This window comes from Psittacula echo, assembly GCF_963264785.1.
Source record: "Psittacula echo genome assembly, chromosome: 1".
Classification (NCBI taxonomy): Eukaryota; Metazoa; Chordata; class Aves; order Psittaciformes; family Psittacidae; genus Psittacula; species Psittacula echo.
Window position 1 is genome coordinate 7303204 of NC_137735.1, and position 26770 is coordinate 7329973.

The 26770-nt window shown below is 43.0% G+C and overlaps 1 protein-coding gene across 4 annotated transcripts in view; it reads right to left on the reverse strand.

Annotated features, from left to right (window-relative positions):
* CTBP1 (C-terminal binding protein 1) overlaps window positions 1-11775 on the reverse strand; it is a 69924-nt gene extending 58149 nt beyond the window's left edge. For 3 of the 4 annotated variants that reach the window (XM_080638855.1, XM_080638854.1, XM_080638856.1), the window contains exon 1: window positions 11554-11775. In XM_080638855.1, coding sequence (XP_080494981.1) covers window positions 11554-11593 — 40 coding nt within the window. In that variant the 5' untranslated portion in view covers window positions 11594-11775. Of the gene's footprint in view, window positions 1-10956; window positions 11452-11553 lie in introns of those variants that run through there. The other variant, XM_080638857.1, reaches the window with a different exon arrangement.
* Between the last annotated feature and the right edge of the window lie 14995 nt (window positions 11776-26770).

Sequence of the window (26770 nt, forward strand, 5' to 3'; positions counted from 1 at the left end):
ATACCATTAACACAGGAGAAACCCATCTTGCTCTATATCTAATACCTGAATGGGTCCCATGATGGAAACAGCAGCACAGAAGAATCATGAAATCAGAGAATGGTTTAGATTGGAAAAGACCTTTCAGATCACCAACTCCAACTGTTAACCCCGCACTGTCAAGTCCACCACTAAACTATATCCCTGAGCATCACATCTACAAGTGTTTTAAATACCTCTAGGGACAGTGACTCAACCACTGCCTATTCAGCCTGTTCCAGTGCTTGACAACCCTTTTAGGGAAGAAACTTGTTCCTAATATCCAACCTAAACCTCCCCTGGCACAACTTGAGGCCATTTCCTCTTGTCCTATTACTCATTATTTGAGAGAAGAGACTGACCCCCACCTTGCTATAACCTCTTTTCAGGTAGTTCTAGAGAGCAATAAGGTCCCCTCTGAGCCTTCTCTTCTCCGGACTAAACACCCCCATCTCCCTCAGCCATTCCTCATCACACTTGTGCACACTTTGACACCCTTCACAGCTCCACGGCCCTTCTCTGGCCCCTCTCCAGCACCTCAATGTCATTCTTATAGCGAGGCATCCAAAACTGAACACAGGATTAGAGATGCAGCCTCATCAGTGCCCACTGCAGGGGGATGATCACTGCCCTGGCCCTGCTGGCTACACTATTTCTGATGTGACACAGGATGCTGTTGGCCTTGGCTGCCTGGGCACAAGATGCTCATGTTCAGCCCTGTCAATCACGACCACCAGGTTCTTTTCCACCAGCAGCTTTCCAGCCACTCTTCCCCAAGCCTGGAGCATTGCATGGGGCTGTTGTAGCCCAAAGTGCTGGCACTTTGTCTTGCTAAACCTCAAACAGTTAGCCTCAGCCCATCGGTCCAACATGTCCAGATTGCCCTGCAGGGCCTTCCTATCCCTCATCAGATCAACACTCCTGCCCAACCTGGTGTTATCTGCAAACTTACTGAGGGTACACTTGATCCCTTTGTCCATATCATTGACAAAGATACTAAACAGAAGCCAAGCACACAACTGTGTGGACTGGAGAAGACCCCAATACAAAATGAGCAAAAATCCCCTTTCTGTTTTAAGCAGAAGGCATTTTTCTTGCTCTTTTCCATCTGGCACTTCAAGTAGCTGTCTTTACTTAACAGTCATCTTGAAGTTTTTAATAGTTGTACAATGTGCAAACTCAAACTGAAAGAAATTATCCCTTATTTCTCCTCTTCCAAAGTTCAACTGTTAAGTAAAAATAACTCGCAATCATGCCTCTGCTCCAATCCTTCATGTCTCAGCAGGAGCAAGAGCACTCAGGGCACAACATCCCCGTATTTCAGTGCACTGCACATGGAGCTGCAGCCTCATCACTTCCCAGTATTTTGCTGGTTTGTTTTCATGCATGTCCTGTCAAGCTAATTCCTGAAATACAACTTCCTGATTCAGATATACAGGAGTAGGGTGGGTTTTTTGGTTTTTTTGCTATTTGAAGAGCTTAAATGGTGAAAAGTACATTTCTAATTTGAAGAAAAGGAAGCCCTTGAATCACAGCAGAATGTTTTGTACAGTGCTGTGTTCAATCAGGGCACAGGTAGTCCTTTTATTGAGTGCATTTACCTTAATTCAGTTCACAATGGAAAGCACACTGTCTCTCAAACCATTTCCCTGTGATACAAGACACAGACTCTGCCAAGCACCTACTCAGAGCACCATTAACAAGAGAATCCCACTCTAATGTAGTGCACTTTCCAACAGATCCCAAGGTTCTTCCCCAGGTAAGCTCACCAGCACTGAATGCAAGGTGGGTCAGGGCACATGAAAATGAAGTGAATTATCCCATGTTACTCCTGAGGATATCTACAAGTGTAAGAAGACTACCAAGGTCATCTGCAATTCCACTATCACTTCAGATGTGTGCCAGCACTGCTGTCTCAGCTCCCCTCTTTCTTCCAATTCTCCTGTCAATAATTAGACCAAGTTTATCCTGAAGGTAAGCTCTGCACCACTTCAGTACTTATCTAAGATTTTTAGGAATGAGAAATGTCTTGTATAACTAAAAGAGTAAAACAAAAGAACTTCAAGAAGGTGATTCAGTTCTCATGTAGGATATTCATTTCCTAACAGGTGTTTAGAGAAGTTCCCTTTATAGAAGCACGAATCCCACACAAGAAAATTGCATTTATGCTCTAGTCTGTAAACTAGAACACAAATGCCCAATATAAAGTCACAGCAAAGTACCCTTATTTTGATTTGGGTTTGTTGATTCCTAATTATCTTAATGCAAATGTGAAATAAGCCTAGTTTATACTTCAACAGGAGCTCAAACAGGCCTGCACTAGCTGAACTAACTCGATTTAAAATTGTCCTTAATTAAATGTGAGCAGTTTCCCAGGTATCATATGGCTTATTCATGGACTGCTTCTTTCACTGGGCACTTCTGTGATCAAAGAAATCTTAGAATTAACAGACAAGTTACTTACTATTTACTATTTATAATAGGCACAGTTTAATATTCTTTTTAGAATTAGTCTTGTAAAATGAAAACTAATTTTTACAAATTCTCTTTGAAAATCTCTGAGAGAATGAGACGATTTTTGACAGCATTTTTTCCTCTATCTCCCCTCCCGCCAAAAAAACCCCACCTCCCGCCAACAAATCTTTAGGGCATTTCAATAGCTACCATTTCTTTAAGACAGTACCCTCAGGACAGCCAAACACAAACACACCCCCACCCAAACTTTCATTTCAATTTCTTGCTGGGTTTTTTTAGCGGGGAGATTTGTTGGGGTTTCCCCACATTCCCCCTTTGCCTCTTTGTGGGTAGAAGAGTACATTTTCTATTTCTGTATTTGTTAACAGATTAGGTTTTTTTAATGTATTTTTTTAAAGAATGCCACAATGCTGCAGAATTTAACAGGCTTAGAAACAAGTCCAGAGGGAAGACGCCAGCAAAGTCACGAAAACAAATGCAAAGTTAAAATTCACAGTACTTCAAGGTTCAAAATTACCAACTCAATGCAACATACTGTTCTGCCCTTTATTCCCAGGACTAAGAAAGTAAGATTCATGATTTTGGAGAGTCCTCATAATCCCAGTTCTTTCAACTGAGTGACAGAACTTGTTCCTCCACTGCAGGTACTGAGCCAAGCCAATCTTTGGACAATATTTTAACAAAAGGTTGATCCTGTAATAGCTTGGGCTTAGGATGCAGGATGCAGCCAGGATCCCATGGATTTGTGAGCCCACTCCAACTCCCCTCCGTATCAACTGGAAGCTGAGTAACTTGACATCCTGAAGGATCAAAATCTGTTAGGAAAGGAAAAGCTGTGCCTGAAGCTTACTGTTCTCCAAATTCCTACTTAAAATCCTTTTTTTTTTTATAGCTTGCTCCAAGGAGATAGTTCTCACTGCTGAATACATGCTAGATTTAAACTTTGGATGGCTGCAGGGTGGTCACAAGATAAATACCAAGTGCATTTGTATGCCTCTGTATTTACAGTAAGAAGGAAAGTCATCTGGATTCCAGGATTCAAAACATGAGACCTTTTGAACAAAGACATGGCAAGAAAAAGCCTCCAACAGAGGACAGCCAAATACAAACAACATACACAACCAAACCCAAAAGGCAATGTATTGTGAAACCCTTTCCAAACCATACAATACTATGGGAATTAAGTAAACTTAAAACTCCCCTGCAATACTCTCGTCATAGCTAATTTGTGATTTCCTGTACGCTCAGTACCAACAGTACAATGGAGCCTCTATTGTGAGCCTCCTCCCACAAGCTTTTAAAAAATGCAAGACATTCTTTTTATCTAGACTGGCGTGGCTAAAATACATCCAGCTCCATGCAGATAAAAGGTTAGGCTCTTGGATGGTGCTTTTGCCTGTAAAAGTAAAGAAAAAGTCTGCTGCCTGGTTGTGCTACGTTCAAAGTTCACAAAGGAGTACTGCTTTGGTGGCTAAACTGCTGACCACGAATCTCAAGTTGAACAGATGCAGGAAGCCACTTCAGGAGAACAAGAGAAATATTCACATTAAGAACTACCTGCACATTCAACATGAGTCAGATAGGCTTTGACAGTCTCGCAAGAGCTGAAAAATCAACGGAAACATGACAGAACCAAGGAATAAAGCAACTGCGGTATTAACTACAGGTCCTGATTGAGGGTGAAGGCAGTAAGCCCTCTAGGTGCGAGTAACTTGTTTATAGAGGTACTGAAAATTGATATTACTTGTATCTTAAAGGATCCTGAAAGCTAATACAAACCAAACAAAATGAAGACTTTAACAGCAAAAGCTGGTAGGAGAAATGAAAGACAATAATCCTGGCACAAGGCAGTCTAGGAAAGGAGCACAACTAGCAGAGGCAGACATTTAGGACACAGGAGAGAGTCTGAAGAGGATGCAAAAAAATACCTAAAATGCTGCAGTGGCTCTGGTTGGTATTTTTATAACCTTTCTTAGTCAAGAAATTAAGATAAAGACTTAGCTAGCCAGTTCCAGTCAGCATGGCAACATACACACACAATGCGGAATTACTGAAGATCACTTCTCAGCAACGCTGATTATACAGACGGGAAAATCAACAACATGAGAAAGGTTGTGATACACATTAATACTGTTCAGTGAAGCACTAGACACACATTAAGATGGTTGGTAGACCACAAATGTGAAAACGCTCATTATCTGGTTGAAAATAAACAGTTTAACATATCTGGTACAACACATTAAAGAGAAGAAATATTTAAGTATCAGTTGAAGAGTTTGGAAACTGGCTTGTGGTTATCTCTGCGAAACACTTTTGTCCTGCATGACTCTGCAAAGACTAAAGCTACGTACTCAGCAAGAGACAAACTGGCTGCAACCACCTAATGAAATTTGACTCATCTGGGAATTCTGATGAAGTGCTCCACATCATTGTTCCTGCTAAGCCATATATTTTCTGTGTGGGATTGAGAGTGCCGTGCTGCAAATACGCAAGAAGCAACTGTCATTTTGGATAGTTTGGCTGAAAACAGGGAGCTAATTCTGAAAAGCCCATATTCAGGTGAAAATCCCACAGAAGCCAACACAAATTCTTAAGTTATAATTTAAAGATATTGGGATCTGCACTAACAGCAAAGTCATTGCTATATGTCAGCCCCTACCAGCACCTCTCCCTGGCTGCAGGTATGACTAACAGCTGCCTCCGGCAACACCCCCTTCCTGCAAATCCTCCTGCAGATCAGCCCAATCCAACTGGAGAGCACTCATCTAGCTCATGTAGCTCCTTTCTGGCTCATTCTCCCAAGTTCTGACTCACCCAGGGGCTACAATGACATTCCACAGAGTGAAAAAAAATGTACGTGTAGTAGATGATGAGAACACCCTGCAGTGCTGCTTCTCTCCTGGCTTTCTTCTGAGCTCCGAGTCAGCACTGCGCTGGCCGAGCATCATTCAGGACAGCACACTGCCATCCTCTGCTTGGACAGGTACAGAGCTTTATGGCACTCAGTGCATGCTCCTCCATAGGGAAGAAATACAGCTGGATGGGAACGCTGCAGGAAGAGATTTGGAAGCATTCGATTTGCCATTCCTGCTGCCATCAGACAGCAGCCATGGGCTAATTCCTATTGATCATATTTGGGAGAGAGGAACAACCTGCCACATGGCAGCAGCAACCGCAGTCAGCATGACTTTCAGAGGCTCTGACATGGCACAACATAAAGCAGGACCACTCTTTTCGTGGCCTCTAGAACTCACGTTTCCTTAACCACTATCTACTTTGACCTGCGGTTAGTTGCCAGCTGGGGTTAAACTACAACACTGTCCAACATGGATAAGCAGGACATCTCTTCATCCTTTGGCACAAGCCCAGACATGTTTAGGTAGATGTGCAGAGCACTGTGCTGCCTGTGGTGGTTTCCCAACTACAGACATTTCTCGCTTCTGAAGGTCATGTGTCAACCAAGCACAGAAGGTGGCAAAAGCAATGCCAGCTTTAAAAGGCAGCAAAACAGTTATGCTCTTGTCATGTTCTGCATGACAAAGCTCCAAGCACACCCCGCTGGGACGGGCCTCTCACCACTCTTACCACACGGTGTATCCATGTACAACAGCAGAAGATGGAATTTATCAAAAAAAATATCCTAAGGGCTGTTTGGGAAGACCATTAGTGCACATCCACATAAGGAATCTGGAATTGTGACTCAAGTAAGAAGTGTTTCTCTGCTTCCTTCTTTTTTTTGTGAGTTGGCATCAAAGCTCCACTAGAAAGACTAAAAGGAGAAGAGGAGCAACCTGGTGGGTGCTGACACACACACAGCATCAGAAAGTATGAGCAACCTTCACTGCAGACTTATGTAACTCTGCTGGTGGTGACACAACTCCCTGGAAGTGATTTGGGCGCAGATAAGGGACAGCCACTGACCTGTAAATAGAACTATCACAATAAGCCTTAAAATACCTCATGTAAAGCAAAATTATATAATCACATTAGCTCGTGATTTCATACCAAAGCTACAAAGGCTTTGTGTGTACCAGAAATCAAAGCTTTCTGTTGAAACCTCAACTCTGGGATTACTCTGAGCAACTGTCCCCAGCCCCATGGAGACTCCCTCCTGGCTGACTACCCTGGCAGTTACACTGCAAGGAAGGTCCCGAAAGGCCCCTTGAGAAAAGCAGGTGTAATGAAAGACAAGAAAGCAGAGATGAGCAACATCCAAAATAAATCAATCACAGAATGGCTTGGGTCATCCAGTTCCAACCCCCCTGCCATGGGCAGAGACACCTCACCCTAGACCATGTCGCCCGAGGGTCTGGCCAACCTGGCCTTGAACAATGCCAGCGATGGAGCATTTACCACTTCTCTGAGCAGCCTGTTCCAGTGCCTCACCATCCTCACAGTAAAGAACTTCTTCCTTATATACATAAATACCAACATGAAATACGCTGTAGCATTAGCAATGTTTAATTCAAAGGAGGGGAAAAAAAAAAATCAAACAATTTTCAATTATGTTGATTAGAGACAAACTGGGTAATCAGTAAATGAAATAATGATACAGGAAAGATGATATGTCTGAGATAAAATAACAAAAATATTTCATAAAAGAGAAGTTAATTTATAATCATCTTCCTCAAAAATTAAATTCTTGCTCTGCTATAGCAAACACAAGCACGTTATGTTTTGCACATCAAAAAATAATTAACCTATTCATCTAATACACAGGTATTTTTCAGGAGAGGTTTCTTTTGAGTGATTTCTTTTTTATTTGGAATTTTACCATGTTAACTTTTTTCCCCATTATTATTTCATTACTTTTGCAGCACCAAAGAGGTGAAGGCCTGGCTTTGCGTCACTGTGCCTCTGCCAACCAAGCAGCTCCGGCGCTGCTAGCAGGGAGAGCCTGAGGGTGCGGCTGAGACACTTTGTGCTCCAGATACTCCCTGTCCCCAGCTGGGAGGACACAGACAGCAGCTACGAAGCGGCACACATTAGACAAGCCCAGGGACTTCCTCACATTCAAGGAACGGGGCAGGTCAGGTTCAAAACCAATGTGAAGGTTTCTACTCATTTCAACCATCAAACCAAGGCTGAACATCAAACGATGACGCCCCACAAGCACCTAAAAAAAGTCTACTCCAGGGACTCCCAGCACCCTTTTTCACATCATAAACCATTTGAGACACTTAACCCCCTACCCCCTTCCCGCAATACCATTGCATAAGGGCATACATCAGTTTCAGCCGGCCAACACTTTGATGCTGCCAGATTCCCAAAACACTTCTGAGCACATTAATCACTTGGGAAGATGGGCTGAGGATTACTGTGCATTGGAAAAGATCCTATCATAACCACAGCTCAGAGATTCTGAAACGCCCACCACAACCGGAAGCGCTGCTACACTTCTCCCAGACCTTCCAGATGAATACTGGTGAAGGAGCAAAGGGTTGTATTGCAGCAGGAAATGTTAATTTTAGATTTATCTGCAATGCATGTTCGCTATCTTTTCCTGATCAATACACTGATATAAATGAATCATCATCTCTCCTCTCAAGGCAGTAGAGGAGAAAAGAGACCCAAAAAACACAGCTGGGAACTTCTGCCTTCCCAAACTGTAAATCCACTGTTATGCTGTCTGGGAGTGAGAAAGCATGTGTGGCAGAGGAACTAAGGCTAAAGGGCCATGTACTACAACTTTTACCCTCACCTTAAATTTTAGGACATGTATTAAAAGTGTAACTCCATCTCTACTCTCTCACTAAATAAATAATTATGGGGCCAGAAGGTTAGGGAGCCTCAGATGAGGCTGCTGTGTTGCTATATACTGCCAACTGCTATGGGATTTGAAAGCTTGACACATGCTGGAGAGTATCACCTCATCAATGTTCCCAGCTGGCCTGGGAGGCGAAAACCTAAATACCACTCTTAAAGGCAGGTCTCTAACATACAAGTAGCCAACCCCTGCAGATAAGCCTCGAGAAACATAGTTATTAGAAAGGCATGGCAGGTTAGGAAAGACAAAATGGCAACAAGCAATTGCAGTCCACAATATTTGCATGGTTTCGAGGGTTGTATTTCACATGTATTAATTAACAAATTAAAGATTATGTTGCTTCTCGGCGTCTTTACTTAGGAGTCATTTAAATCTGTGCCTTTCCGCACACTTATTTGCTGCTCAAACTGTTTTCTTGTAAAATAGGCTTTTTTTTTTTTTTTCTTTAACTCCATTCTTATGGTGTTTATGTGAACTACTATTCTCGGATAATGTCAGTTTTCTCCCCAGAAGGGACTACCCAGCCTAGCCACCAATCCATAGCAGATGTTCTTATGATACAGTGGGACTGACTTTATGTTTCAACACGTTGGCGAGGGCACTGCTGCATCTGTATGATAACACTTCGCAGCATCCAGCCCAATGCTAATCTCTGGCATCATACTTTTGGCCAAGTACTGCTCTGCCTGTTTACATTGTAAATAAAACAATAACTCTTAGAAACAGAGAGATTAGTAAATTGAAGCATCATCACACATTTTTAACAAAGGGCAGGTGCTATTTATCTTTATTATGCAGAAGGACAAGTCAAGAGCTAACCAAACTGACAAATGTAGGGGCACTTGTAATTTGTTTTGTCATGCTATCAGGAACTCCATATGATGATAAAGGATCAGAGCATGTACAATATTTACGATGAGGAGGTTATTACATGTAGTATACTTGTGCTCAAAAACTGCCTGCGCCTGCTACTCCTTAACTGTGACAACTGAACTGAAAAATTCACAGAAGTGACTGTAGTAGTTTCATTTCAAAATAGCAGTTTCATTGACTAAACCCTTCTACTGAGCACGACTATAGCAAATCTTGGGATTTTTACTATTTTATTTCATTACTGAACTGGCAAGTAACATATCCCTTGATGACTAGAGGATCTACGTTAATTTGGGGAGTTAGGGGATGTTCATAGAAGGACAGAGAACACACTACTGACTGCACCAATTCATGTCCTCAATGCCATCAAACGAATGCAGAGAAACTCCATTCACATCCCAAATATTATTTCATATTAACAACAAAAATGAAGAAACACTTGAACCTTCTCATTTTTGCTCATTGGTTTATGAATCACAGACACCCCATAAACATCTATTTCTTGTTCAGATTGGAAAATCAGGGCAGGTTGGGGGCAGAGGGTTGTTTGTTTCATTTTGGTTTGAGAAACACTAGTGAATTACAAATGGACACAGTAACTTGTCCCTGGCTTACTCTCAGGATGGTTTGCATAATAAACCAAAGAGGGTATTATTTGACAAACGTTAAGGAATCCCAATATTGAAATCCTGCTGCCTTTGGGGGTCGATAAAAAGCAACGTTATAAAAGATACTAAAGTTAGCAGTTCGGACTGCTAATTTTACATGCCTGCTTCACCAATACACGGCTAAAAATAGATAAAAGAGATAAGAACACAGAACAAAGAGATGCACTGGACAATTATCTTTGTACTAGCATGGTCTACTTTATAATGAGCATTTTAACCCTTTTGATGTATAAAATATATAGATTTTTCAAGCATTACTCAATGGGCTTTCAATCTGCAGCAGAAATTATTTCAATATATTTCATTTTTCGTCGTATTTTCTTGTTCCCCTGCTAGTGGGACACAATAACGAGGTTTCAAATATTTTAATAAGGGCATCATGCTACTTGCCAAGGGGCTCGAATGCTAAATAAGAACATTTACATCTCCTAAGACCCAGGACAAGGAATCAATGCACTGCTCTTGAAACACATATGTGCATGGCAAATATGATAGTTAATTTTAATTTGCTGGGAAAAGAAGTAGACATTCACTTCAGTTTATTAGGCCTCATTATTTTCAACGAGGCTAAAGGGATGATTATCTTTAGGTGCTCCGTCATGGCCCAAAAGCAAACATTGTTCCTGATAAGGACAACAGTTATTAAAATATAAAGGGATATTAAATTGTTAAATTAAGTTACAACAAGTGAAATCTTAAAACAACACTCCCAATAACAGTGTTTTCTGCCATTATTCTGCCCAGATAGGCACTATGACTGAAATCCTGACTTTGGAATTTAATTATTTTAGAGAAAAACAAAGCAGCAGAGCAGCCTGACTCGTATCTACACGGCAAACAGGCTTATTCTCTGCTTTGCAGCCTTCTTCTTGGTATCATTTGCTTACAAATGATCATGTTTATAAACACAATCGACATTCTGTCTCCTTGTGTCTGGGGGAACAAAAAAAAAATAAGCACCTTCGGATTAACATGACAATTTACACTAAGCGACTCTGGAGGCATATGTGTAACATCACCCCATGCATATTATTCATGTTACCTTAAAAACCAGCAGCAATCCACAAACGCATTTGCTAGCACACGCTTAAAAGAAAGGAAAAAGAAAAGGAAAAGGAAAGAAAGAACATAAAACCAAATTCACGAGAGCCTTACCTCTCTGATACATAATCCGTTCGCAGATTTAGCAAAATCATTTCAACAGCCAGGCCTTAAGCACTTTTTACAGCAATAAGACGCCGCTTTTAAACTTCCTGTTTATTGAAATATTAACACTGCTTTTTTTCTCTCTCCGTGGCACTTTACCAGCATTTCTCTACAGCTAAAAGCCAGGGCACCGCTCAGCCCAAGAGCGAACGGGACCGGGGTGGTGAAAAACCCCTAAATTCACATTCTTGATGCAGTTTTAGCGCCGTTTCACTTTTTTATTTAAGGAGGAATTATCCTTGAAGCCGAATTCCAGTCGCAGGGCTGCGCCCCCCCTCTTCGCCTCTAATTTTTATTCCTCTTTATGCTTTTATTCAAACACCCCAGCGACCGCCAGCAGCTCGCAGGGCAAAGTTGCGCCGGCGATGCGGCCGTCAGGGGAGCCCCGCTCCCGCTGGGGCCGGGCACACAAAGCCCAGCGCTGCTGCTCCTACCACTGCTGCCGGTAGCGGCGGGGGCCGATCGCCGCCTTACATCCCCCCACTCCCCTTCCCCATTCCCATCCCCATCGCCGCGACCAGGCCGCCGCGCCGCGAGATCGGTTACCTAGAGGCAAGCCCTTGTTTAGTAAGTGAGAACTTCCCATTGAAGCGCTACGTCCGCGCCCGCCGCGGGGAGGAGGCCGGAGGGGCACCGCCGCTCCGCGACGCCCAGGTTGGCGATGGAAGCGCGGCCCGCCGCGGCATATGGCGGCTGCTCCGCGGGCGACCCCTCCACTGAGGCGCTGAGGCGCGCGCGCGCCACCGCCGCGCGCATGCCCGACCGCGCCGCCCGCGCGCGCCCGCGCTACCCGCCCGCCCTCAGGGCGGGGAGCGGCAGCCACCGCCTCCTCCTCCTCCTTCTTCTCCGCGGGCTCGATCTCTTGGTTCTACGCAGGCACCGGAGACAGAATAAGAGCGGGGCGGGCGCAAGCGGGCATGGGGGAGTCCCGCTTCGTTCGCTCGTCGCACCCGAAAACTCCCAACTGCTTTTAGGACATAATGCGGCCGCTTTTGTGTTTTCATTAAGCTTCCACAAGTTGGAACATTACCTGCATTTGACACCCTCGCTGGCATCCCAAAGCATTTACTCTTCTGGTGTTTCACTATTTTCTGTGGCTTGTCTAAGGCTTTTCTCCCTTGTTAATTTTCTCCCTTCTGTTAATTTTTAAACACAAAACCCCCCCCCCAGAATCAGAATGCTCCAATTTTGCTCCTAGTGAGTGTAAGCGGGGATTAGTGCCTCCAGTTGGAACTCCTGTGCTGGGCTCAAAGGCCCCAAACCATCCCTGTGATCCCACAGGAAAGCAGCAGGGCTGGGATCAGCACTGCTGCCAGCGGGGACAGGTTTAGATGAAAAGCGGCAAAAATCATCAAGGAATCATGGAATGGTTTCGGTTGGAAGGGACCTTAAAGCTCATCCAGTTCCAACCCCCTGCCATGAGCAGGGACACCTTCCACTAGAGCAGCTTGCTCCAAGCCCCATTCTGATGTTCTTTCCCACTGGGGATACACTCACACATTCCCACTAAACCCAAAGTGTGGGACAACTGGCACCAAACCCTCTTCAACCCTCACTCTTGGTTCGTAAATGCTTCTTTACTACCCCGCTATCTCCTTCTCCTTGCTTCATTGCCGCTCTGAGGCCACCACAGTGGACCCCGGGCGTCCCCATCCACAGTTCCCATCCCTTCCCCCTTTTTCGGGTCCCCCGGATGAGCTCCTCTACCTGCTCCCCCAGAAACCACCAACTACAGAAAGGGCCCATTCTGCTGTCACGATACTATGCAGCAGTACCAAATTAATCACCATTAACACCATATTTATGCTACTTGTGCCACAGATCATCACCCAGCGCAGGGCGGACCCTCAGAAGAGGCAGCTGGAGCCTGCAAGCGCCATTCTGAGGAGACGAAAGGCGGGTGACAGGGCACTCGAGGAGCGGCCGCTGCTGTGGACCCGGCGCTCAGGAGCCCGCATGTACTGACAGGGCAATCAGCACAAATCCACCAGTCCACCTTTGCGCTGCCCAAAATGGAACCGACACTGAGATTTGGGTCAAAACCGGGTGTTATTGACCCAAATCAGGGCCCAAACCCCAGCGATATCCCCCCTCCGCCTTCCCCCGCTCCGCGCCACCACACGGGGGTGCCCCCGAGAGCCCGCCATGCACCAACGTGCCCAAACAGCGGCGCCGGCGGCGGACGACAACCGCAGTCAGCGCGGCGGCGCCCCCGCGCCCGGCTGTGTCAGCTGACGCGGCCCCGCCTCGCCCCGCCCGGGGGAGGGAGGCGGTGAGGGTGGCGGGGCCGGTCCGCCGCCATGGCCCCGTGCCGTGCCGTGCCGTGCCGGCGTCCTGCCCCGCTGCTCAGCGCCCAGAGCTCCGGGTCCGGCCAGCGCGAAACCTCTACACCTCTCGCACAGCCACCACCCTCCCTTCCCCACAGCCGGGCAGCGGAGCCGCGGCTGGGCGCACACAGGGTGTTTGCTCTCTCCGTCCTCTCCCCACAGGCGAAACCGGCGAGCGAAAACACCATTTTTCTGCCTTTTCCAGTAATAAAACGCTCGGTTTCTGTCAGCGGTTACGCCGCAAACGGCCCCAAAGCCTGCGCTCCACAGCAGTACCTCAGGGGTGCCAAGGTGCCTGATACCCCCTCCGATAATGATTGGCGGTGGCCACGACAGGCCAACCTCTGATAAAAATAAGATATTACTACTGTTTTCTGAGCTCAGCGGTGATGCGGAGGGAAATAAAGCTCTTACCGGCCTGGAGGAGAGGGCAAGCCGGCCACTGAGCCGGAGTTTGGAGTGCCCTGGCCGAGGGGCAGCGAGGTCGGTGTACATCTGTCCCGGTGTACATCTGTCCCAATGTACATCTGTCCGTCCCGCCGCCTCACGCCATGCCAAGATCCCTGCGCAAACTCTCAGTGCCTCCTCTCACACGGTTTTAATCACTTTGTGGGTGATGTGAGAGTTAATTCTGCCGACGCTGCACTCCGGGCCCGTGGGTGATGTTTAAACATAAGATGCACACGGAAAGGGAGGGGTAGAGATGAAGATTTAAGGGGTTTTCCTAATTCTGCAGGATTGCAATACTTCGAATATAGGTGAGAAGTGTATTAGAGAATACAAATAATTATAGGGACTCTCAGGCAGCAAACATTAGCAATTCACTTTGATAAGCGACATGCTCTATACTAGGGAGCAGATCATCTCTTCTGTGCTTCTTATGTAGATTTTCCGGTGCTTTATGGAAGGATTTTCTTTGCTTGTTTGTTTGAGAGGGGAATATTTGAACCCAAAGGTTATAAAGTACGGTTTCAGCCTCCCACATTGTGTGGATTTCAGGAATCCAGGGCACAAGTAAAGGATTTTAGCTCATAGGCAGCCTTTAGCAACCTCGCCCAGCTCCCTAATAACTTGTTTTTCCCCATCTTCTCCAGTTATTGTCCATTTCGTGGGGTTATTCAGCAGAATCAAGAGGTAACTCCCAAGACCAGTTTTATGCAGCCTCTGATTTAACTTCATTTTCCTTCTGCTTTCATGGGAAAGCCTTTTGTGGCTCTGTGCAGACGTCTCAGACATCCCTCAAACAACATAGTTTCTCAAGATTCTCACTGTGCATCACTAGGGCAGCATCTAGCCAAGCGCCTCATGTGGGGGTTGTATAAATAAACAAATTTGGTTTTAATCACTTTAAAGTGGTTAACCACTTTATTGCCATTTATAGATGTTAGCAAATATAAAAATACATACATATCAAAGCTGTAAGAAGAAAATCATGGTGGGGTGTTTTTTTTTCCACTGCTGAAGTTGCCATGTGGCAAAGTATCAGCAGGAATGAGCATTAGGTGTAGAACACGCTCAAACTGCAAATGAAACGTCTGTGAATACCAATATGGATATGGAAGTATCTCTGGAAAAAAACACTAATAGTAGAAAATGAAAACTCAGCATTGAAATGAAGAGTTCAGTTACATTTCTTTTATAGAGAAACATAAGCAGCTAGAGGCAACAAGACCATGTCCTTGGTGGGGTTACACGACTGGGCAAATGTTTAGTTCTAAACTGGAACTGCTGCCTCGAGGAGGGAGGGGAGTGTGGTACAAAATATTATGACAAGGGGAGTGCTCTAAGTGAGGATAAGTTGGCATGATGAACAGATGGAGTATTCAGTAACAGGAGGTTATTAATACTGCAGTTTGGTATTCTCCACGCTACTTCATGAAGGGATTCATATGCTTGCTCTTTTTCCTTTCTGATTGTACATAGACTTAACAAATATGCACACTGGAGGTAATGCCGGACTTGCTTCCTTCTCAGCACACATGCACGCATCACAAACCCATCTTTCCTGGGAAAACGTCATGGGCTGGATCCTTACCTGACTGGACCAACTGCATTACTTTCAATAGCAAAGAGCTTATTTGCGCCCGCTGAAGGAGAGAGGTTATATCTGACCCTGTCTCCCCTATGGAAAGGTCTCTCCACCCTGCTCTGACAGCTGCCACAAGGCACCTGCTCTAGAGAATGAACTGCAAAGGCTCTCGGGATGGAAAAGAGAATGAAATAACCCAAGAGCAATTGACATTTTCCTTCAGAACACAATGCAATGCTCTTTATGTTTAAGAAAATCAAGCTCGCTTTCACCTACAGTTCAGTCCTCCCCTGCACGGCTGTCAGTGGCCTAGTTTTCAACTGGGCATGAGGAAATGCAGGAGCACACCACAGGACTCCAGCCAAGCTTTCCTCTGCCCCATCTATTTTACTTCCTATGTTCTCCAGCTTGCCTCCAGGTCACCAAACATGCTCTGATCTTCACATCATTTAGACCATGGCTTGTACAGCTATAATATAAGTAAATCTTTTACAAAGCCTAACACTCCCCATCCTATTATCACATTTTGGCACTGCTGTCACTGCAGCTAATTTTATTTTTTAACAGTAACGTTACACAGCTGAGTGTCTTGTGTGTTTTGCACTAAGGCTTACGGCGCTTTTCAAAGCCCCCAAACTGTTTCTTGGCCTCCTAAGAGTCAGCTGGAGGAGCACATGTGCTGAAGAGTAAATACATTGTTTTAAGTGTATCTGTTAACAGCCATATGTATAATTTAAGTACAAGTTTTATTCCCCCCAGAATGTCTTAAGCATAAGGGCATGACCTTGGGCTTTCACAAATTAGATACATTAGGGTACCATATCTTTAGCAGATGTGGCTTTGAAGATACTGAAAGAGGAAGTTTTACTGTTGTAGTGTCTAAGCAAGGAGCAAAGATACATGTCGAATGCGCTCTGAAATGAATAACGAGGTTTGACAATATTTTTACTTCTAGATACTGTGATTGTGTACTTACAGATTTTCTTCAGTTTCCCACAGCTGTGCGTGCTGGCTCTTTGAGGCATGTTTTTGCTTCATTATCAAACATGCGTCATCCATCATAACAGTTTCTAAAACCATCGGTTTAAAACCTTTATGCATTTTTAATCAAAAAACAAGATTATATTTCAATGCAATATCTGAACTTTTGTCAACAGTAAATCCTGGAGATGCTATTAGGAGATCCTAAAAGGGATTTGTGTCAGAACTAAATAATGGTTGGATAAAGCAGAACCAACACTTAAACTTTATCCTAAAAAGAGATCTATAAAATGTCTCATAAAAATACTTCAATTCGATTTATTTAAAATCTGGAAAGAAAACTTTGTTTGGATTTAAATGTTTCAGATCCTGAAAAGCATTTGTTTATAAAGCACACACACAGAGACATCAGTCTACTTTCATGTTGCAATTGCATGTTTTAATTACAGCTTCTTTTTGTTTTTTTTCTAGGTGTAACCTCCTCTGTGTGAAACTTCCTGCTGTAGGAAGTTAAGGCTTTCTGGGTGATGTGAAAGAGAAAGCCATTTTGCAGAAGCATCTTCAGCAGGTTGTGAGGGGGAAATGGAAAAAAGAAGAATTGACAAAAGAGAGACACTTCATCTTTAAGAAATGGTGGTCATTGCAAGTGTGAAATAAAATAGAGGACCTTCATCTACTGTTAAAAAGAAGGTCTGCTGAAGAATCAAAGTCATAGGTTAAAGTTCTACTTAATGAACAAGAAGTTCAGCTGTGTCAGACATTCAGTCATTTTTGAAATGCCAAATGTGCATTGCTCCTTTCTCAAAATGGAATGGCTATACTAGCTCTGTGCTGGAAATACCAGCCGTACAGAAGTGAAAAGGCTTTGCAGCGTGCTGAATGAATGGAAGAACAAATTCCCTTCAAACCAGTGAACACAAAACCCTTCTCTCCTCTGATGTTTTATCCTACAGATGTATTAAGTGACTAAGGGATTTTCTTCTTGATCTCACCCTCTTCATACATGTGCTAAAACCACAAGAACCAGGGTGGAATTAAATCCTCTGCACTTTCTGGTTATTGCTAAATGAGAGGTATCATTTTCTGACTAGTCAGGAGTTAACAGACCATTTCCAGGAAGGTCTGTGCTCTGGCTGAAGAGAAAAAGAAGACAGAGATGAACAGCAGAAGAAGCCTATCGAGAACCATTAGTGGATGTCAGCCATTGTCCATCTGTTCACAGTGGAATAAATCCAGACCTGAAGGAACAACTGCAACCTGCCCCATATGGCTCGCTCCCTTGGCAGGGCTTCTTTGGGGATTTGACATTGGATGAGGTAAAGGAGAAGCAGTGCAATCTGTGTTCCTAGGACCGAACAGCCAATTAACATGAAAGAACAAAAATTGGCTTAGTAACCCAGGGGAAGATTTTCTCCTTCTCACCTGTCTGAGATTTTGGAGCCCCTACAAACTAAGTTGCAGAGATACTACACTGAGGCTCCTACCAGCCCCTGAAAGTTTAACTTTAGCCACCAACAAAATTCTATGGACAGTGGACAGCCCCTCAACAGGTGAGTGAGACCAGTGATCCTGCTGTCTCCCAGGGTGTTAAAGAAGGCATCTGGAATATATTACACTAAAAAATTCCATTAACAATTATAGTGCGATATACTTTCAACACAATGAACCAGAACAACAACATTCTGCATTTACTTTCACAGAACTGGATTGTAGCAGATTACTACTGAGTAGTAATTTACTTCTCAAGTTTGAAATCAGTCTGGGGCTGGTCATGAAGCAAAGTATTATATTTTAGATGATTAAGGGCAGTCATCCCAGACCCATACAGCAGAGTTATGCCATCTGATTGTCTCTTTAAAATTATAATGAAAAACAGATACTCTATTTGTGATGCTGCATTCTGTATGCAAAGAAGCAGATCTACATATTAAGGCCAACTGAAGGGATCAAAACCTGCAAGCTTGCAGGAGATTCGGTAACACATTTGGTGGTAGTAATCCCATAGGCAATACAGAGAATACTTAACCATCCAGTAGCCTCAGGAGAACCAGCGCGTATCCTTAGTGAACTTTCTATTGTGGGTATGTCTTCAGTCTTAGACAGTCTGCTCAGAAACTTAACAGATGTAGAAAATCAAATTCAGATGTGATATGCAAGAGGTACTTCGGCCTACATGGATTCAAGGGCAGCCCCCTGCCTACCACACTTCCAGAAGACAGAGGTGCTTGGGCTGCAGGCTTTATCTCTGCTCTAGCTTTGAAGCCATAAGCAGTTCAGGTTTGCCAGTGTTACTCCACACGTGAGGTGATTATCTGCTCAGAAGTGGGATTAATTATTTTGGACCTGGCACCATTCTAAATCAGCAGCAGGGGCATCTCTAGGAGATGCTGCGTGTTCATAGCGATTTCGACCAGCACTAAGTTAGTGGTCTCTGTGCTTCAGTGTCATTTGTACACTATTATCCTCCACCTCCTCTTCAGTTCCCTTGTAACACACTTATTTTTGTCAAAGATGCACACGTAGCCAGGGAAAAACTCTACAGTTGCATCAGAAATCATTTTAAAGTTCCCAAACGATTATATTCACACTTATAAATATCATTCATGCACTAGGCAGCATAGAGAATGTCATGGTTCCTTGTTTGAAACACATACCACAAAACAGAGGAACCTTTCAGGAAAAATAAAGGTATGAAATCAAAACAACATCTTCCTAAGCATTTACCTAGAGACACTTCTCTCAAACTAACTATGAGGCTTATCGGCCTGAAAAAATAGCAAGGATACGAAAGGATGCAAAAGGTAAATGCCTGTTACTTGAAAATGTCCATTTGCTGTCAAGGACTTTAAGCACAACCATGCACTGGATTATATACATTTTTGACATGAAACAAATTCTCTTGCTTTGTTCAAATTTACTTTAACTTTATTACACGTTATCAGTCGTGAATCTCATCCTCTTCCAAATGGAACACTGCTTTGTACCCTCATGAAATACTGCACTACCAGCACTCCACTATCATCTCACACCAAGATAAGGGAACAGTTCATTATCGAGCAAAAAGTGACCTCTAGTGAAGCATCACGCCAGCTCCTAAGACACACACCATCTCTCTGGCAGCACCTTGCTTTTCACTGACTGATCACATCCACATACCATTAAAGTCTGATAATACTACACCATAACACTACTCAGCATCTGTACACCATCAGTCAAGCACTTCCGATACCTTCAGTAACTCACACTTTGCACAGCAGGTGTAACCAACTACAGAAAACATTTGCACATCAAAAAACCTGAACACCATTGTTTGAACATAATAAAGTCTGCCTCCAGATAACTATTAGAGAATTTAATGGACTATAATGAAAAGTGTAAGCTCTAACTGGATTTTTTATCTCATTTTAACGTCATTTTAAAAGCAGTATATCCAGACATGTGTAAACAAAATAAGAAAAACGTCCCATTGAGTATGTAAAAATAGAAATAATCTCAATGAACAGCCCTTTGTACTCTAAGAAAACAGGAAAATTAAGAGTGGAGGAAAACAGTAGCAAAGAGATGGGCAGTGAAAATCAATTCCATAGTTACAACATATGGAACAATACATGGGCAAGGCAATCCATAACAGTGAATGGTCAATGATTTTCGAACAGTAAAAAGAAACTAGCAAGGTTTCAAGCGTAAAACATATAATCCATTAGCCACAGAAACACATTTCATGTTCTCTACTTATAGATCTAGCAACGTACTCATATTTCTATACCTCTTCTAGCATGCGTGTACTTTTCTAACAAACATTTTATTGGGAGGTACACCTTCTTTTCATTTACTAAACCAAAACAGACTCTTGTGCAACTTTTTTACTTCCAATTCTCAAGGTTTAAAACTCAATAGCTGAAAAGTAAACAGCAAGAAATCCTTATCCCTTTGCAAGGCTCCTGAGATACAATTCAAATTCCAAAGGACACCAGTTTACGTGGCAACTTACACAGTGATATGAAAAGTATTGAACTATATTAAAAAAGCTCCCTTTGTATTGCTGTAAAACATAAAGAGAGAAGCAGACTGTTATCCTAGAAAGACTGCCAGATCATAGTACTTATATAAATACAACATACAATTTCACTATAGAAGAAAAGTCGATTCAAATAGGTGATAATCGGTATCAACAGATTTACTGCTACTTGAGCTGGTATTTATTGGCAAATACCCTGATTTACAGACTAAGGCAGCACTGTGCCTTATGATAGGATGGTATTATTTAAAGATTATTGGATAAACTTTCCAGAAGCCTTATAATATTGCATGAAGAAAACGCTGCAGAGAGAACGTGTCTCATGGAAACGTTTGCTAAACTGTCTCCTTTGGAATGGTTCAACTCCTCTACACAGGAAAACACCATCTGACAGAGATGTTTTGTTGAATTTGTATCACAGCGCAGCACAACTGTGGTCCTACAATTGTCTCTTGGGAACTCCATCATCTCACAAGGACCACTACTCTCGACAGCAGAATCATCAGTGCAATTTGAAAGATAGTAACTCTTATGCCAGGCATGTGTTGCCAAAGTGCAGTATTTGTGATTCATGATGACTTTATGGAAAGCCCACAAAGAGCTCATCATGAGCTATGACACAGAATCATAGAATTGTTTAGATTGGAAAAGACCTTTAAGATTATCGAGTCCAACTGTTAACCCAGCATTTCTAAGTTCACCACTAAACCATGTCACTAAGGACCTCATCTACACATCTTTTAAATACCTGCAGGGATGGCGACTCCACCACTTCCCTGGGCAGCCTGTTCCAATTCCTGACAATCCTTTTGAGGAAGACATTTTTCCTAATATCCAATCTAAACCTTCCCTGGTGCAGCTTGAGGCCACTACCTCTTGTACTATCACTTGCTACTGGGGAGAAAAGGCCAACCCCCACCTCACTACAACGTCCTGTCAGGCAGTTGTACAGAGCGATAAGGTCCCCCCTGAGGCTCCTTTTCTCCAGGCTAAACAACCCCAGTTCCCTCAGCTGTTCCTCATCAGATTTGTGCTTAAGGTGAGCTCCACTGCCCTTCTCTGGCCCCACTCCAGCACCTCAATGTCTCTCTCATAGTGAGGGGCCTGGAACTGAACACAGGATTCAAGGTGGGGCCTCACCATGGCTCAACTTCAGCCAGCCGTCAATCAGCACCCCCAGGTCCTTTTCCAACGACAATTTCTTTTCCCTTGCTTCAAACTCTCAATTTTTATTTGGGTCCTATTTATTCCTATGGCAAACAGAAGAGTCATTGATATTAGAATAATCTTTTATTAGTTTGTATTACTTTATGCATCTGAAAGAATGGTCATGGTACAGGCTTGTACATCACTATGGGAAGAGTAAAGTTCAGCAGACAACCACAGAAAGGAAGATACATCCATGCAAACAGATCAGGTTCTTAATTAAAATGATTCAATACGCCTTATGAACAGTGCAAGTTGTATCAGGGATGATGAAGTTACCTAAGGAAAAATGTACTTTAAATTAACTAGCGCAGGCTAAAGACAACTGAGCTGTAATAATAAGTAAATGTATATAGATAACGTATAAATAATTAATTCGCATTTCCTGAAAGACCTGGAAACAAATGAGAATACTTTGTGGATCGTTGTACTGTGCTGATCTCCAGCTAAAGTGGCTTGTGAGACCCATGACCCAGAAAGGTTAAAGTTAGTGTTTTTCCCAGAGAATGCACCTATATGATTAACATTACAGAGAAACACACATCAGCAAAACTTGTCACAAGAGAGGAATGAACAATAATTCATGTAGATAATAAATAGTCTAAGGAGAATAAACCCCCACCCTACCTTGGTTCTGGAAGTATTCTGAAAGTTCTTCCTTTCAAGCACCACAACTGTAACCCCTCACTAAATATCAAGAACTGAGAGGGAAGGGATGCCTTTTTGGTTTGTTTCTAGGGTTTTTGCAATCACAACCAGAGTTAAGTTTTCTCAGTCTATTCCTGGATCTTTCCTGACAAGAGATTTCCAATTGTACTAAAATCTATGGATGGTTTGAGATGTAGACAGATGTCTGTGAGGCCACAGGCTGAGGTCATCAAACTCATCTCATTTGTGACCTCAGCCTAGTCTCTTGGCTCTCCTAAAAACAAAAGAAGGGGGGGTTGGGGAGGATGGAAAGGACACCAAGGAAACTGTTTGCTAATGCATCCAGAAATTTGTTCTAGTTAACTTTTAATCTAATAGCACACACAGATTTTTAGTAACATAATGGCCAACAGGATGGACATTGAGAAGATGCATATTTGGTCATCTATCATTACTCCTCCTCACAGTGTAATTGTGATTTCTGGCATTATTAGCAGGCAACTGTCTCTTATTTCCTGAACATCTAACCAACCAGGTTTTCAAGAACTCACGGTTAAATCTAATTGCAAAAGCAGTTTTACTGCACTGAGTGAAATTGCTTAAATTTATGCACATTTTACAAAACAGTTCAATTTCTCTGTTCTTGAAACAGCCAAAGAAAAGAAGTACCACGCTGACGCTGACATCGTTTCTGCTGCTTAAGGGAAGATAAAATTGGGTCTCTCAAAGCTGCAGGCAAAATACTACAATGGATAACAACTCTTCCTTGTGTATACATGATTGGAACGGCTGTCTCCGTTGGGCGTTGACTGTATGTTGTGAGGCACAGAATGGATTCAGAGAAGATTCTTCTGTTAGAATCAGTTCATGTGTACATGGCAGTATTCAAACAGCTTATCTTACAATCACTGCTGCCTGCTCCCTGACCCCAGAGATGCTTTTTTGCTTAAAACAACCACTGAAACCTCCCAAACACTACAAAACCCCACAATGTAAATAAATACATGTACTTATTGCACAGGGGGTTCTATTTGAGAAATAAAGCAAAGATAACATTGATAATAAATTTTCTGAATACTTTTCCCTTTGATGGCTGCAGGGTAGTCTAAAATTTTTACATATAATCCGCTGTGACGATCAACACTGTTTCTGTTCTGCTCTTAAAAACAGAGAAAAGGAGGAAAAGGTTTGGTACAGGAGCATTAATAGTTCCACTTGCCCTGTGGCGAACGGGGAAAATATGTCAATGTGAATTATTGTACTGTCTCCATGGATCAAGATTTCTCTTGGTGCATTCAAAATTCCACTAAGAGAAACAATTGCTAAGAGCATTTGCTACTTAGCCTGCTAGCTGGAATCAAATAAGACCCTAGGATCAACTAATGCTAAAATATTATCTTTTCCATTGATTTTCTCCTCCTACGTTAACTGAGGAAAGAATCAGCTAAATAATTTTAGCCGGAAAGAACAGTGTATCACTCTCACAAGGACATCCAAAGAATTGAAATAATCAAGATAATTGCAAAAGAGAATTCTGAGCAGCTTATACTACCAGAAACGGAAGAATATCACAGTATAATTTTACTTCATTCTGACACAAACAAGTTGTACTACATATTCCACTGACTACACATGGAGTTACAGTGGGGAATGTACAACCTCTTCTCTACAGAAACTGAGAACACCCACACAGATGCATTAGAAAAAATAATTCCAATTTTGTGCAGTTCTGCATGCACTTTCATACTCAAAGGAGTGAGCCAAATACTAATAGAGATTTCAAGTCCATTTTCTCTACTGGAAGGCCATTTTATGGGTATTTAGTAAATTCTTTCTATGTATATATCTCTTTCCTAGCACTGGATTATGGTCTCGATTAATTAACAAAGTACAACTGCAGAAATTCATGGGCCATTGGGCGGATGTGGTATGAATTCATTTCTCAACTTGATTTGGCCAACAAGAATGCAGCAGAACAAAAATGAGCTCCTGGTGAAATCCAGACACCATGTGCTTACACTTTATTGATCATTTCTACCAAACAGTAACTTATTTTAACTAGGAAATAATTGTCTTGATTCTTATAATTCATTCATCCCCAGGAGTCGTAAACTTCTAACAAGTTCGTCTAAGGAAACCATGAAGATGCAATAAATAAGAGCTTTGCAGGGTGTCTGAGTTAGCACTACTAACGTTCCTCTTAGAAAAGTCAGTGCTACGCAGAACTGATTAAAACAAACACACAATAAAAGGATTATGAATCGGTTCGCTTAGGACACATTTGTCAATGCAAAACTGTCTCAGCAGAGATCTTTCTAATGGGTATCTGTCATCATCTCCACCAACGATGCGGACACAGATAGAAAATCTTTGCCAAAATGACTGTGAACATCACAAAAAACAATAATAACTGTCTGTAAAAAATAACAGCAACAGCGCAAGCACACGATCATTTTGGATCACAGATAAATGAAGATCACAGAAACAAAACATGCTTTAATAAAACCAAGATGGAAAGCTTTGCCATTAGAAAAAGACTACTGCCACACTGACAGCGTAGGAAAATAGAGCATTAAAAGTAATGAGCAGCTCTGCATGAGCTCCAAGAACGGTACCTTGACCAGAGGAGATAAGGACACCAGCTCTGGTATCCATATTCAGTATGTTTGAAAGGATGCAAAAAGAAAAACTTGCTGTTGAAGAAAAATGCCTTGAAGGACACAATGTAGGGGAGAGGGACCTGGGGGTCCTAGTGGACGGCAGGATGACCATGAGCCAACACTGTGCCCTTGTGGCCAAGAAGGCCAGTGGCATCCTGGGGTGTATTAGAAGGGGGGTGGTCAGTAGGTCGAGAGAGGTCCTCCTTCCCCTCTACTCTGCCCTGGTGAGACCGCATCTGGAATATTGTGTCCAGTTCTGGGCCCCTCAGTTCAAGGACAGGGACCTGCTGGAGAGAGTCCAGCGCAGGGCAACTAAGATGATTAAGGGAGTGGAGCATCTCCCTTATGAGGAAAGGCTGAGGGAGCTGGGTCTCTATAGTTTGGAGAAGAGGAGACTGAGGGGTGACCTTATTAGTGTATAGAAATATATAAAGGGGGAGTGTCATGAGGGTGGAGCCAGGCTCTTCTTGGTGGCAAACAATGATAGGACAAGGGGTAATGGGCTCAAACTGGAACACAAGAGGTTCCACTTAAACTTGAGAAGAAACTTCTTCTCAGTGAGGGTGACGGAACACTGGAACAAGAGGCCCAGGGGGGCTGTGGAGTCTCCTTCTCTGGAGACATTCAAAACCCGCCTGGACACATTCCTGTGTAACCTCATCTAGGTGTTCCTGCTCTGGCAGGGGGATTGGACTAGATGATCTTTTGAGGTCCCTTCCAATCTCTAGCATACTGTGATACTGTGATACTGTGTAATGTATTCAGATTGCCAATGAAAAAGAAGAGAGATAACATGATTACACTTTGTAGGATGAAATACCAGACACTAAAGGACTGCTTAATCTTAGAGGAAGACATAATAAGAATGAGCAGCTTAGAATCTCATTCAAAATCTGTACTTTCTAGCTTCTTTTTTTAAGTGGATGTTATTGACTATACTATCAAGGGTTATGGTGTTTGTCTTCATCTTCTTAATACTTCAAATGCCTTTCTGAAAGATTAGGCTAATAAGAAGTCTGGGGCTGAACTGTATCAGGGATACATGTGATACAAAGAGTCTCAAAGTAACCAGGAGATTCACCCCTGATCCTACACTCTGGGGAGTTACAGCTCCGAAAACATAAAGATCACTAACTGTTGGTCACTGCTCTGCTCCCTGCAGGAATAAACAGGTGATGTCTTTCACTGAGCATCATCTACTGACATAAATCTCTCTCTGCTCATGATATCCATTAACAGGAAGCAATTACTACTGAGAAGTTGTGATGAAGAGGAATGTCTTACCATAAACCAGCTAAATTCCGGGAGACAGCTCGTGATGATCCCACTGAGAGCACTGCCAACAGAGTAGACTTCAGCCAGACTTCAGTGGGAAGCCCCACAAACACTGAAATCAAGGACTTTCAGCACTAAATTAATAACAAGTTGGTTTTACTGTCATTAAATAACTTAACTGGGGTTCATGCACTTGTCTACCACAGTGCACCAAGGCAGGGATATTCAGAGACTGGCAGTGAAACAACAGATCACTGTGCTAGGTACTCGCAGCATGGTCTGCAACAAGATAGTTTCTGCAGCACCTTCATCACAATACATAGGGGATATTGCTGGCAGAAGTGTTTTCAGCAAGAGATAATGAGATGGCAGTGTGCCCTTCTTAAGTACCAATGCTACTGCCACCCTGCTTGGGTTTAGCTCAGTAAATGCTTCTTTAAGCACATTCTGTACCATGCACTGCAAGACTATTGTTGTATCTGACAAGTAGAACTGGATGCTGCCCATCAGTTTTTGGTATTTAAGCTGCTGACATCTTAATTGATGACACAGCACAGTCTTTTCCATTCAGTTTGCAAAAAGGTTGCGCAAGATGGAGCTTAGAGGAATCGTGCTGGCA